This window comes from Leptodactylus fuscus, chromosome 2 (genome assembly GCF_031893055.1).
Source record: "Leptodactylus fuscus isolate aLepFus1 chromosome 2, aLepFus1.hap2, whole genome shotgun sequence".
NCBI lineage: Eukaryota > Metazoa > Chordata > Amphibia > Anura > Leptodactylidae > Leptodactylus > Leptodactylus fuscus.
Window position 1 is genome coordinate 77,257,342 of NC_134266.1, and position 15,561 is coordinate 77,272,902.

The 15,561-nt window shown below is 44.8% G+C and overlaps 1 protein-coding gene across 1 annotated transcript in view; it reads right to left on the reverse strand.

Annotated features, from left to right (window-relative positions):
• Positions 1-7,690: 7,690 nt before the first annotated feature.
• The window catches only part of TSPAN2 (tetraspanin 2), a 131,123-nt gene continuing 123,252 nt past the window's right edge, over positions 7,691-15,561 (reverse strand). The window contains exon 8 of the mRNA XM_075264048.1: positions 7,691-7,919. Within this exon, the coding sequence (XP_075120149.1) occupies positions 7,854-7,919 (66 nt within the window). The 3' untranslated portion in view covers positions 7,691-7,853. The remainder of the gene's footprint in view (positions 7,920-15,561) is intronic.

The window sequence follows — 15,561 nt, forward strand, 5'->3', positions numbered from 1 at the left end:
TCACAGGCAACCTGCCGTTTAGCTCCGCCCCAAATTAGCGTGTAGCTCCGCCCACCCACATTGGACTATGAAGTACAGGCAGCAGCAACTCCATTCTGTGTTACATACAGAGACTGCCTGTCTCTGCCATAATGAACACAACTGGATTAGCTAGCCTGATAACTGGGAGAACAGAAGAAATGAAAGCAGCTCCTCTCCCCTATCTGAGTGCAGGACCTAGGTCACATGGTGTAGACACAGGATTAGCTAGATACACAGGCTCGCTCCCTGCACTTAGCCCCTCCTCCCTCCTCCCTGAGAGCAGCAGATACATCACTTGACTCAGGAGCAGCTAGGTCAGGGCTGTGGCCACAAAAAATTGAATAAAGTAAGATAGTGGACAAACAAAGCAGTTTTGCTGAAGCAATGTATTTAGGAAAAGTCTTACATCCACATTAACCAGCAGTATAGATAGGATCCTTGTGATGGGGCAACCCCTTTAACTCTACTAAGTCACAAGTTCTATTAGTTTCAATAGGAGTTTTTTTTCTTAGACCATACTGTACCAATAGTATTGTAATGTGCCTACATGATGTATTGCTATATGTGAATCACCCTGTGAAGGACTCTCCAAGGTTGATTTCTGCATTTAACAGCATATGTAAAAAAAAATGCTAGCATAGACTAGGATACTCAACTGGCAGACCGTGGTTCAAACCCAGACTGTGGCCACCAGCTTTCTTTTATCTTAATCTCCTGTCCCCAAGCCTTGATCCCTTGCACTAGCAGCAGCAGGGATCAGCAGTCATCCCTGGTGCCTTCACATGTGAGGGCTCTTGCACAGGCTCATGATCACTAAATGTTAATTATGTGTGGGGGCACTAATTATACTGTGGTGGGGTACTAAGGAGCATACCATGAGGACACACAATAATTGGGCATTATACTGTTGGAGACTAGTGCCTCCACCTCAGTATAATGCTCCTTAATGTCCCAACCAGCTGTATACTGCTCCCACTCACAGTATAATGTTCCTTAGTGCCCCATCAACAGTATAAGGCTCCCACTTACAGTACAATGTTCTTTAGTGCCCCTCCCCACAGTATAATGTTCCTTAGTACCAGCGCCGCACCTCCCATGAGGCGACCTGAAGCAACCACTTCAGGCGGCACTATGCCGGGGCCCCGGGGGAGGGCGGCATTTTTGCTGACCTAAGCCAGTCCAGGACAAGCTGTCCTGGACTGGCTTAGCGTCACCGAGCAGTGGATTGGGGCGGCCCTGTGGACGCAGCGCTGCTCCAGCGGCCGCCCCTCACGCTCAGGCAGAAAGCAGGTCCTCTCCCTGCCTGCTCTCTGCCTGCTAACGACGCTCGCTCCGCTTGGCCCTACCCTTTCTGACGTCCGCCTCAGGCGGCAGAAACCCTAGGTTCACCCCTGCTTAGTACCCCCACCCACAGTATAAAGTTCCTTAATGCCCTCACTCACAGTATAATGCTCCTTAACACTCACACCTATGGTATAATGCTCTTTAGTGCCTCCACTCTCAGTATAATGGCCTTTAATGCCCTCACTCACAGGATAATGTTCTTTAGTTCCCTCACCCACAGAATAATGCTCTTTATTGCCCCACCCACTGTATAATGCCCCTTAGTTCCCCCATCTACAGTATAAAGCTCCTTAGTGCCCCTACCGACAGTCTAATGCCACATTAATTGTCTCCTGTACAGTACAATTTCACATTAGTCACTCCTGGCACAGAATAATGCCACCTTAGTGCCCCCATACAGTAAACTGCCACATTAGAAAATATTTTTTCCTAATTTTTCTTGTCTAAACCTGAAGTACGTCTTATAGTCAGACACGTCTTTTTGTCTGAATAATACTGTAAATACTGGACATGTTTAGCTGCTGTTCAGCTCTGACCTTTACTTGATGGAGAAATAAAGTCAACGGACCTTTACTAAAGTAGTTGAACACCCCTGGTATAGACCATCAAGTATTAGATAAGTAAAGTCCAATACGCAGGACCTCCATCTCAAGGCCGGTGACAACATGTCTCTTGGTCACATGGACTTTCTGCAGCTCAGTCCCATTCAAATAAATAAGGCTGATCTGAATTACCAAGGTCAGCCGCTACAGCATTGTGTTTGGTAACTACTGAAAAAGATACTGAACTTCTTCAAATGCTGCAGCCCCTTCAATAAGCTGATCAGTGGGGGTTCTATGTGTAGGGTCTCCACTGATCTGACACTAATGACCCATCCTAAAGAGAACTGTTTAACATCATAGTCGCCATAAACCCATTTAAGTTACAACAAAAATGTAAACTTTTTACAATATAAGCTACATACCAATACATGGTCACTCGAAAGGAGGACATGACTCTTTAAATGTTACTAACAGTAATAACACATCTACTGTGACATGGGGGAGGCTCACCTGCCAATACAGGTCTCTTCCTAGAATTCACAGGCTCAAAGAAGGGTGGACATTTCACACAGTGTAGCTGCAGGTATATAAATGATTGATAGCGTCTGATATTGTTGTAACTAATGTTATAACTGCGCCATCTAGTGGCCAGACTGTGTATCTTTCAAAGAGTCCACAGATGTATTTGCCACACATTACTTCTGTATCAGGTGGGAATTTTCCTGCTGCATACAAAATGCATAATAAAAGCACAAGGTTTGAGGCCAAGTAAACATGGTGGGTCCTGGCCCCTTTTCATAAACATTTCCACATTAATTTTTTTTTTGAAGGACTCTAAAACGTGCCATCATTACACCCAGTGCACAAAAAAGTAGGAAGTACCACTAAAAAATACATGCTAGGATGCATCTACTATGGCTCCCAACACTCCCAAAACTACTGGACCAAAAGATACCAAGTAGCCAAGGGCTACAAATGCCTTCTGCCGAAGCAGAGAGGCAACACTGTTCAGTTGTCTCCCAGGCTCCCACCACCAGGACTACTCCTGATAATACTGACCACAAATGTCCCATCTACATTCCACCAGGGTCCCCGAGATATCATCTGTTTCACACCTATATCTCATGGTACTGGCTAGATGGGTGAGAGGTCATAAATATGGAATGGTCAGAAGAGTTATCATGTCTCCTTAAGGAAATGTTGCCTTTGATGCTGTATAAGTTAGTAAAATAAATAAAATAAAATATTAGGCCACCTATTAGCAAACTGGTGTTTATTAAACCATGTACGCCCTACTAAGAATTCTGGGAAAGGGATATGTAAATACGTCCTCCTTGCTGGAAAAAAGGGGAACTTGTTCTAGGACCAGCTTTTGGAAAATAGCTCCTTATCCAGGTGCATCTCAATAAATTAGAATATCTTCAAAAAGTTATTTTTTTAGTAATTCAATTGAAAAAGTGTAACATATTATATTATGTTATTACAAACAGAGTGAACTTTTTCAAGTGCTTATTTCTGTTAATGTTGAAGATTATGACTTACTGCCAAGGAAAACCCAAAAGTCATTATCTCAGAAAATTAGAATATTATATAAGACCAACGGTAAAAAGATAATTTAACACAAAAATGTTGGCCAAATGAAAAGTCTGTCCAGTAAATGCCCTCAATACTTGGTCGGGGCTCCTTCTGCATGAATGATGGCATCAATGCAGCAATGTGGCATGGAGGCGATCAGCCGGTGGCACTGCAGAGGTGTTATGGAAGCCCAGGGTGTATGATAGCAGCCTTCAGCTCATCTGCATTGTTGGGTCTGGTGTCTCATCTTCCTCTTGACAATACCCTATAGATTCTCTATGGGGTTAAGGTCAGGCGAGTTTGCTGGCCAATCGAGCACAGGTATACTGTGGTTATTGAACTAGGTATTGGTACTTTGGCAGTGTAGACAGGTGCCAAGTGCTGTTGGAAAATGAAAATTCCATCTCCAAAAAGCTTTTGGGCAGAGGGAAGCCTGAAGTGCTCTAGAATTTCCTGGTAGATGACTGTGTTGACTTTGATCTTGATAAAACACATTGGACCTACACCAGCAGATGACATGGCTCCCCAAACCATCACTGGTTGTGGAAACTTCTCACTAGACCTCAAGCAGCTTGGATTGCGTACAGCAGCCTCTCCACTATTCCTATAGACTCTGGGACCTTGATTTCCAAATGAAATGCAAAATTTATTTTTTATCTGAAAACACCTTTAACCACTGAGCAACAGTCCAGTTCTTTCTCTCCTTGGCCCAGGTAAGACACTTCTGGTGTTGTCTATTGGTCATGAGTGACTTGACACATTGAATGCGCCACTTGTAGCCCATGCCCTGTATATGTCTCTGTGTGGTAGATCTTGAAGCACTGACTCCAGCAGCAGTTCACTTCTTGTGAATCCCCCCAACCTATCAAGGCTGCAGTTATCCTGGTTGCTTGTGCACCTTTTTCTAACACAATTTTTTCTTCCACTCAGCTTTCCATTAATATACTTTGATATAGTACTGTGTGAACAGCCAGCTTCTTTAACAATGATCTTTTGTGGCTTACCCTCCTTGTCAATGACTGCCTTCTGGACATCTGTCAAGTCAGCAATCTTCCCCATGATTGTGTCGCCTACTGAACCAGACTAAAAGACATTTTAAAATGCTTAGAAATTAGGGTTGAGCGATTGTGTTTGGAAAAGATCGGATTCCGATCGGCGATCGAGAAAATTTCTCGATCATGATCGAAATTCAGAACACGATCTTTTTATGTGGGATCGAGATCGGTGATCTTTTCCCACAATACTTTGTTTAGCCTTCACACTGAGTATACGCTGTATACTCAGTGTGAAGGCTCCGCTGCAGGTCCATAGGAATGAATGGAAGCAGCCGACACACAGCCTTAACCCCCTGCATGCTGGCTGCCTCCATTCATTCTAATGGGAGACTAAACTAAACATCTGTAGTAGCTACTTACCTCCAGAAATGGCTGGTCCGGTGCCCGGTGTGTTCTCCTTCTGCCTCTTGCTGCCGCTCCAAGCTGGTCTTCTCGCTGCCCCGCCTCCTTAGTGTTTAAAGGGCTAGGAAGGCGGGGCTTGTGGCTTAGGAGAGTGTGGGTGGGTACGGGGCAGGGAGACGTGACGTCTCCCCTACCAGTACCCGCCCACACTCTCCTAACCCGCCCACACTCTCCTAACCTGGCAGGGAGAGGGCAGCGAAGCGAGAAGAACAGCGTGGAGCGGCAGCGAGAGGAAGAAAGAGAACACACCGAGCACCGGACCAGCCATCTCTGCAGGTAAGTGGACACCAGGGGGGACTAAGTAGCCAGAGGATTGAAAAAAAAATCCTCTGGCTACTTTAGTAGAATAATCTAGGACTAAAATCACGCCAGAATACCTCCAGACATTTCCAGATATTTTGACCACTATATGGTCATTCACAAATACTTAAAAACAGACGGACAAGTAAACTTGTTTTTTTTTATTGTTTGATACCCTTAATAATCAAATACATAAAATGGTCTCAATGATATACACGCATCTACTTTCTTTACAGGAACTTTACAGTAATATTGACATTTTCAGTTAAATAGGTTGTAATAGTAACTGTATATAAACATAAGGCCTCAGTCATCTTACACAAAAAAGGAGCACAGTAAATTTGCACAGTAGTAAATGACATAATGCTACATCTGCACTGTATGCTATGGCATGCTATGTGGCATTACTTCTTTAAAGGGCCACATTAAGCGGTCTACATCATTCACCCATGATAAAACCCCTGTGGGACACAGTGATGATCTGGCTTGTAAAGTATAGAATGTGCATATTCCTTATGTGATGTATCTCAATAATATCACATGATCGTGTCCAAATGACATTTTATAATCAATGGGATTTGAGCTGCAGTTACAGCATCCAGCCACTATACAGAGCATGGAGCTGACTGCTTCTGGGTCTGAACAGTGTATAGTATGGGGGTGAGCAGTGGCCCCGAAAAGATGATCCAGCCCCCCACTTATGACATCCTAAGGATAGGCCATATAAGAAAAATTAATGGACAACCCCTTTAATTTCTTATTAATTGCTTGCAGTTAATACTTCATCAACCGTTCCAGACCCTTCTGACCTCCAGAGCTCTCAGTGATTCTTCACAGAGCATCTACTCTCCCTCCAGAGATAACATTCACTTACAAGTGTAGTCGGCATAGAGATATTCACCTTTACCAGGTTTGTTGCAAAAATTACTCAAAAATTGGTTCCATACATCCGAATGGGGCTATTTCAGCAGCACATACAGATCATTGCTGCCCCCATTCAGGGAAATAGAACAATTATAGAAATTTCTGCAAGAAATATGCTGTGTGTGACCATACTCTTAGACTCATAGATCAAGAAGTCTTCACAGTAAATACAATATTGCATAATGGGTTGTCAATGATTAGAAAAAGGTTTCTAGAAACAGCGCCACTCTAGTCCTTGGGCTGTGTCTGGTAGTAAAGCTCACTCTTATTCACTCGAATGGGGAAGAACTGTTAACCCTTTCTGGACCAAGCGTCATCGATGCCCCAATGCTCAGGCCAAATTTATCACTTTGGTATGATTTACTTTACACAGTAATATCTTTTAAGTGGCTTTGCATATCTCAACTATTTTCACAATATTTTTTCAGGACAAATGAGGCTTGAAATAACTAGTCTTATTTGTTAAATAAGTTCAATATTCTTTTTGCTAGAAGTAGAAGAATGGTATAAAATGTGAAAACTAAAACTAAATTGTTTTTATATATAATATTGCACATAAACATGTTAAAATTTGCTTTCCTAGTTCTTCTGATCATAGGGGCTACACATTTATATAGTTTCAACATAAATACGGTTTTATTTTCAGCATGGCTTATTTTCTGGACCTCTGGTCCATGTGTAAATTAACCAGTAGTTTAGTATAGTAGAGGGCTGTGAACTACTTGTATTATCTCTGGCTAGGCTCCCTGCTGAGACAGAGCAAACACCATGGAAGTAGGTGATGGTGGGGGCTGGAAGGGGAGCAAGTTCTGCTAGCACCAAAGTGAATGTCTCTAAAGTTTCACTTTACTATCATCACTATAAAGAGTTACATTTTGTAGATAAAAGTGATGATAAAAGTCCTAAAAGCTTCCCTTATCCCGGTGTAACTACATCAGCATAGAGACACTGATCACTCCTACAGGAGCAGCTGTAAATCACAGGCGTGTGGACTTCAATTCACATACGTGCTGCACCGGGCATCAGTTAAAGCAATGTAAATAGCCAGATTAGAAACATCCAGGGGTTAAACTAACTCATGGACAGGAGTGGTACTATTTCCAGGGAGAAAGGAGACCCTTGTTTTCTAATCCCTTTCATAAAATATATGGCAGATTTAGAAGAAGTGATCTACCTTCTTGTAACTTTCATCTGAATTAGGAAGTTTGACTACACAGAATAGTTCATTTTGAAACTAGAACAAGATGACCCTCAGACCCCATGTCTGACCCAAACTACTAATGTTGCTGCATTCACAGCAGACTGCTATTGGAAGGTTGCTTACACATGGTGGATTCCTGTGAAATGCCGCTTGTAATCTAGTCATAGGAAGGACTTCTGACTCTCAGTGACAGGGCTGCATTTCATTCTGGTTTCAAAGTGGAACATTTTTCATGCCTAAAGCGTAAACGTGTATTTCTCTACAAGCAAATTCAATGAAGCTTTAGCAAAACTGTAGCTCCATAGGGAACATTTCTTTAACCGTTGTTTTCTAGAATATTGCATAGCTTTATACAAAGCACAACTTATAGCACTTTGCTTATTTTACATAGCTTGGTTGCAAAAACAGATTGTCCAAGCTGACGTGTCTAACAGTCCCTGTGCCAGCAGGTATCGCTTTATCCAGATTGGGAGAAGGCACATCAGGCGATCACAACATATCTCTTGAGTTACGGATGGCACAACAGAGGACCATACTGAAGATCATGCCAAAGATCTGGAAAAGAAATTTATATATAACATGTAAGTAAAAGTGATAAGTGATTAAATTGCCAATTTATTTATTTGTACACTGAAAAAAAAAGTTAAATATACGTGGAAAGATAATTCTTAGTATTAATGGCAGTTTCAAATAATCATTCAAATGTCATTAGGGTGTAGAGCAATATTGACGGCCACTATATAAATGGGGTACACAGGGACATTATTAATGTAAAGGTGCACTTAGCAGTTATTTTTTATTCTGGGGGGGATATCAGCAGGTTGGGGACTATGTGTAAGTGAGAACAATTTAGGTCATGTTGCAAAATATACATAGACAAGTCACAGCTGGAAGAAGTGGTCATGGCGGTCCAGATGGAAAAGACGAGAAGGTTGAATAGCAGTCAGAGATGTCACCTGCAAGTCACTACATTTGTCCTGTGCTGTTTTTACTTAAATAGTCTTCACAGACCTGTGTAGAGCCACTATCGACCACTATAGGATCACTGCATAGTAATAGTGGTGGTATACCTGAGCTGGGGGGCCACTTACACATGTTTTTCCCCACTGTGGTGAACTCCTAGCTGTGCCTCTCCATAGTTGTGATTCCTTGAACCTGTATTACTGCATAACTACACAGATTGGTGGTTTAGAGCTCCTATGACGTCTATAATGATTGCCACTGAGCTTCCCCAGAAGCAACAAACTAGTGGCCGATAAGATGAAGGGGCGATCACATTTGCATCCCTGTCTGCCCTTTGAGTTTCCATCCTAATCCCCGTAGAAACTGCATAGAAGACGACTTGCCAGCGTTCAGTTTGAAACCCCATTAATTTGAATTATTTTTTTAAAGCAAACCACCAGTGTCCGTATGTAACATATCTGCCGTGAAACTGATTTTTTTTTGCACGGACACAAAGTCCTGCATGTCCAACTTTGCATCTGTGCAAAAAAACTGTTTCACCGCGGAGAGGTTGCATACAGACACCGGTGGATTGCTGTAAAAACCCATTCAAATGAATGGGTTTTAAACTGACCACCGGCAAGCCGTCGACTAGGCAGTTTCTCTGGGGATCAGGACAGTATCCCAAAGGGCAGACAGGGACGCAAGTGTGAAGGCCCCCGAAATCAGTTTAGCAGAGGTGACAATTATGCAAATATGAAAAAAAAAATGTCATCATTAATTTGATATATCAAATCCCAAACCTGAACATCTTTGATTTATTGTTTTTTTTAGGATCAATAGGTCTTTTCTTTTTGTTGTCTAGACAGGATATATGTCTCACAGACCAGAAGACTTCAAATTACAACAAAAATGAATCATAACCACCCAGATGATAGTCAGTTTTATTACTTAGCGGTATTTGTGGTTTCAGACTTGAGTAATATCCAAAGGCTGAGCAATGGGATGGAATTAGACAAAAGTGTATCTAATACAGCAAAAATGTCTAATAAGGTAACCAAGGGCAGACATAGCCAGCAAAAAGCCTACGTATCAAGATTCACTGAGCAATGTGGAAAATATACCTAAAATGTTTACCTTTTTAATACATATGTAAAGGGTCAGAGAAAGACATATGTCCCAATATATTCAGTGCTGATAATGGGGAAAGACACTTTGGAGGAATTTTACTATTAAAGCCTTTTGGTTTCCAATAACTGGTGAACATACACTCACCGGCCACTTTATTAGGTACACCATGCTAGTAACGGGTTGGACCCCCTTTTGCCTTCAGAACTGCCTCAATTCTTCATGGCATAGATTCAACAAGGTGCTGGAAGCATTCCTCAGAGATTTTGGTCCATATTGACATGATGGCATCACACAGTTGCCGCAGATTTGTCGGCTGCACATCCATGATGCGAATCTCCCGTTCCACCACATCCCAAAGATGCTCTATTGGATTGAGATCTGGTGACTGTGGAGGCCATTGGAGTACAGTGAACTCATTGTCATGTTCAAGAAACCAGTCTGAGATGATTCCAGCTTTATGACATGGCGCATTATCCTGCTGAAAGTAGCCATCAGATGTTGGGTACATTGTGGTCATAAAGGGATGGACATGGTCAGCAACAATACTCAGGTAGGCTTTGGTGTTGCAACGATGCTCAATTGGTACCAAGGGGCCCAAAGAGTGCCAAGAAAATATTCCCCACACCATGACACCACCACCACCAGCCTGAACCATTGATACAAGGCAGGATGGATCCATGCTTTCATGTTGTTGACGCCAAATTCTGACCCTACCATCCAAATGTTGCAGCAGAAATTGAGACTCATCAGACCAGGCAACGTTTTTTCCAATCTTCAATTGTCCAATTTCGATGAGCTTGTGCAAATTGTAGCCTCAGTTTCCTGTTCTTAGCTGAAAGGAGTGGCACCCGGTGTGGTCTTCTGCTGCTGTAGCCCATCTGCCTCAAAGTTCGACGTACTGTGCGTTCAGAGATGCTCTTCTGGCTACCTTGGTTGTAACGGGTGGCTATTTGAGTCACTGTTGCCTTTCTATCAGCTCGAACCAGTCTGGCCATTCTCCTCTGACCTCTGGCATCAACAACGCATTTCCGCCCACAGAACTGCCGCTCACTGGATGTTTTTTCTTTTTCGGACCATTCTCTGTAAACCCTAGAGATGGTTGTGCGTGAAAATCCCAGTAGATCAGCAGTTTCTGAAATACTTAGACCAGCCCTTCTGGCACCAACAACCATGCCACGTTCAAAGGCACTCAAATCACCTTTCTTCCCCATACTGATGCTCGGTTTGAACTGCAGGAGATTGTCTTGACCATGTCTACATGCCTAAATGCACTGAGTTTCCGCCATGTGATTGGCTGATTAGAAATTAAGTGTTAACGAGCAGTTGGACAGGTGTACCTAATAAAGTGGCCGGTGAGTGTATAAGGAGGAGATCACTATCTGAGATATTGGCAAATGCTCATTTGTTGGGTGAGTGCATCTTATATGCAGCATGAAGCACATTGTGTTATTGGGCAATGTGATACTGGCAAACATTCAGTGTATTTGGGAGTGGAATTATAGGGAATTAATGTTCTTAGAAACGTGTAACATAATGCCTCAAGGGACCAGAGTCCACTCCACCACATAAGAAGACACTGCCTACCACTCTCTACCTGTGATATACATATGTATTTGAGCTACATGTATTATACAGTACTTCTATTTATACTACATGTTCTGTATTCTTCTCAACCTGAGCTACATGTGCTGCACTGCTATATGTCTTTAGCACCTGTACTATACATCTACTGTATTTACCTGTACTACATACACTCTACTGCTCTCTACCCATATTTCATGTATGGTACTGTGCTCTGCTTCTACTTATTGTAATGCTAGTACTGTACTTTCCTCTACCTGTACTATATGTACAGGACTGATCTCTACATGTTCTGTACTCTATCTGCACTATACCATTATCCACCTGTACATCTACTGTACTGTCCTCTAACTATACTACTTCTACCATACTGCCCTCTACCTGTACTATATCTACTGTACTGCCATCTAACTGTACTACATCTACCATACTGCCATCTAATTGTACTGCATTTACCATACTGCACTCTACCTATACTACATCTACCGTACTGCCATCTAACTGTACTACATTTACCGTGCTGCCCTCTACCTGTACTACATTTACTGTACTGCCAGATACCTGTACTACATGTACTGCACTGCCCTCTAACTGTACTACATTTACCATACTAACAAACTATATTAACCATCTAACTGTACTACATCTTCTGTAATGCCATTTACCTGTACTACATCTACCATACTGCTATCTTCCTATACTCCATCCACTGTACTGCCATCTACTGTACTGCCCTCTACATGTTGTACATCTACTGTACTGCCATCTACCTATAGTACATCTACCGTAATGCAATCTAGCTGTATTACATCTACTGTACTGCCATCTACCTGTACTACATCTACTGTACTGCCATCTACCTGTACTACATCTACAGCACTGCCCTCTAACCGTACTACAGCTACTGTACTTCCATCTACCTATATTATTATTACTATTATTATTTTTTATTTATATAGCACCATTAATTCCATGGTGCTTTACATTTGGGGGTTACATACAATACACAGAATATACAGGTAGATATAATACTAAGGGTGCATTCACACTACGGAACACCAGCGTGTATCACAGCCGTACACGCCGGCGTTACAACAGGGCTGCCGGACACTTCCCATTCATTTCTATGGGAGCCGGCATGCAAGCGCTCCCCATAGAAATGAATGGAAAAAAGCAGTCCATTCATTTCTATGGGGAGCGCTCGCATGTCGGCTCCCATAGAAATGAATGGGAAGTGTCCGGCAGCCCTGCTGTAACGCCGGCGTGTACGGCTGTGATACACGCTGGCGTTCCGTAGTGTGAATGCACCCTAACAATGACTGACTGGCACAGTGGGGTAGAGGACCCTGCCCGCGAGGGCTTACAATCTATGAGGGAAGGGGGTAGAGACAGAAGGAGAGGGGGAGAATGTACAGATGGGGGTGCGGTGATAGTGTTATTGGAGGTTGTAGGCCTTCCTGAATAGGTGAGTCTTCAGCGCCTTCTTGAATCCTGTGATTGTGGGGATCAGTCTTATGTGTCGTGGTAAGGAGTTCCAGAGTATGGGGGATGCACGAGAGAAATCTTGGAGACGGTTGTGTGAGGAGCGGATGAGAGCAGAGCGGAGTAGGAGATCATTGGAGGATCTGAGGTTACGTGTGGGCAGGTAGCGGGAGATGAGGTCAGAGATATATGGAGGGGACAGGGTGTGGATGGCTTTGTATGTTAGTGTTAGTAGCTTGAACTCAATTCGCTGGGCTATTGGTAGCCAGTGGAGGGACTGGCAGAGGGGAGCAGCTGATGAAGATCGGGGGGTGAGGTGGATTAAGCGAGCAGCGCAGTTTAGGGTGGACTGGAGGGGGGCGAGGGTGTTAGCTGGGAGTCCATGGAGAAGGGTGTTGCAGTAGTCTAAGCGGGAGATTATGAGGGCCTGGACGAGCATCTTGGTAGTTTCCTGGGTGAGGAAGGGGCGAATTCGGTGGATGTTCTTGAGTTGGAGGCGGCAGGAGGTGTTGAGGGCTTGAATATGTGGCTTGAAGGATAGTTCAGAGTCCAGGGTTACCCCAAGGCATCGGGCCTGTGGGACAGGGGTAATTGTGGTTCCATTAACTTTGATAGATGGGTCAGGTGGTGGGGCCATACAGGATGGGCTGAAGATGATAAACTCTGTTTTCTCCATGTTGAGTTTGAGAAAGCGGGAGGAGAGGAAGGAGGCTACGGCTGCTAAACAATCTGGAATTCCGGCCAGCAGGGAGGTAATGTCTGGTCCAGAGATGTAGATTTGGGTGTCGTCGGCATAGCAGTGGTACTGAAAGCCGTGAGATTCTATGAGTTGGCCCAGGCCAAGGGTGTAGATGGAGAACAGGAGGGGTCCTAGGACGGAGCCTTAGGGGACACCTACAGAGAGAGGGCGAGGTGAGGAGGTGGTGTGCGAGTGGGAGACGCTGAATGTGTGGTCGGTGAGGTATGAGGAGATCCAGGAATGGGCCAGGTCTGAAATACCAAGGGATGAGAGAATTTCTAACAGGAGGGAGTGGTCAACTGTGTCAAAGGCAGAGGAGAGGTCGAGGAGAAGGAGGACAGAGTAATGGCGCTTGGCTTTGGCGGTTAGCAGGTCATTGGTGACTTTTGTTAGGGCAGTTTCAGTGGAGTGCCGGGGTCTGAAGCCTGACTGAAGTCTGTCAAAGAGCAGGTTGGATGAGAAATAGGAGGAGAGTTCAGAGTGGACATGCTGCTCAAGAAGTTTTGAGGCGTACGGGAGCAGAGAGATGGGACGATAGTTGGCAGGAGAGGACGGGTCAAGGGATGGTTTCTTAAGTATAGGAGTGACAGTGGCGTGTTTGAAGGCTGAGGGGAAGGATCCATTGGTTAGGGATAGATTGAAGAGATGGGTTAGGGCTGGAGTAATGACTTCAGCGAGTTTGGGGATGAAATGTGACTGAATTGGGTCGAGCATGCAGGAGGTGAGGTGGGATTTGGAGATAAGGGAGGAGAGTTTTTCGTCAGTTATGGAGGAGAAGCAGGTCAGGGATGAGGAACAGTAAGTAGTTGGGTAGAGGGGTTGTCGGGGGAGTAGGGTGAGACTGTCTCTGATGGTGTCAATTTTAGTTTTAAAGTAAGAGGCAAAGTCGTCAGCTGAGATAAGTGATGTCGGAGGGGGGGCGGGAGGACGGAGGAGGGAGTTGAAGGTGGAGAATAGCTGTTTGGGGTTGCGAGAGAGTGAAGATATGAGTGTGGTGAAGTAGACCTGCTTTGCGGAGGTGAGTGCGTTCTTAAATGAGAGAACTGCTTCTTTGTACCTGAGGAAATCCTCCTTGGAGTGGCTTTTCTTCCAGAGGCGCTCTGCAACCCGCGAGGCACGTCTCAGTTTTTTAGTCAGGTCAGTGTGCCAGGGTTGTCTATTGATCGGTTGGGCTCTGGTGTATGTGTAGGGGGCTACAGAATCAAGGGCTGAGGTAATGGTGTTATTATAGAAGGCAGCAGCAGCGTCTGTGTCCTGGAGTGAGGAGATGTCAGCGAGTGGTAGGAGAGAGTCTGAGAGGGTGCAGGTGTCAAGGCGGTTGAGGTTCCTGCGGGGGCGTGTTGGTTTAGAGGTTGGGGAGTCTATTGGAGAGGAGAGGGCAGAGAATGTCAGCAGGTTGTGGTCCGAGAGCGTGGATGGAGAGTTAGAGAGGTTGCATATGGAGCAGAGGCGGGTGAATATTAGGTCTAGTGTGCCCCCCTTTGTGTAGGTGGCAGACCAGAGGGAGAGACCAAAGGAGGCGGTGAGGGACAGGAGACTGGAGGCGGAGGGGTGGTCTGTGTTAATGGGGATGTTGAAGTCGCCCATGATGATGGTGGGGGTGTCTGTGGAGAGGAAGTGTGTGAGCCAGGTGGTGAAGTGGTCGATAAAGGCAGCGGTAGGTCCTGGCGGTCGATATATGACGGCCAGTTGGAGGTTGGAGGGTGAGTAGATACAAACGGAGTGCACTTCAAAGGATGGGGGGATGAGGGCAGGTAGCGCCTGGATAGGGGCAAATGAGCACTTGTCTGACAGGAGGACACCTACACCTCCACCAGGTTTGTTGTTGGGGCGGGGGGTATGTGAGAAGTGCAGACCTCCATAGGTGAGTGCAGCGGGGGAGGCAGTGTCTGCGGGTGTCAGCCATGTTTCAGTGAGACAGAGAAATGTAAGTTTGTTAAGAATAAAAAGGTTGTGGATGTAGGCAAGTTTATTACATACGGAGCGGGCATTCCATAGTGCACCAGGGAGGGCAGGGGGAGGGGTAGGAGTGAGTGTGTTTGGTAGGAGATTTCGGAGGTTCCGTGTGCTAGCACCAGGTGTGGGGATTTGCTGGGGAGGTCCAGGGTTAGGAGATATGTCACCAGAAGTAAGGAGGAGTAGGGAGAGTGACAGCAGGTGTAGGTAGGAGAGGCTGTGGGGGGGTTGTATGTGTCTGGGGCGGAAAGCCTGCAGGTTTGTGAGGAGCTGTGCAGAGAAAGTTATATGGTGGGGTAGGAGAGAGGGAGAGATGAGGATTTCTTTCCTGACAAGGCTGGTTTGAGGTGGAAAAGTGGTTTTTAC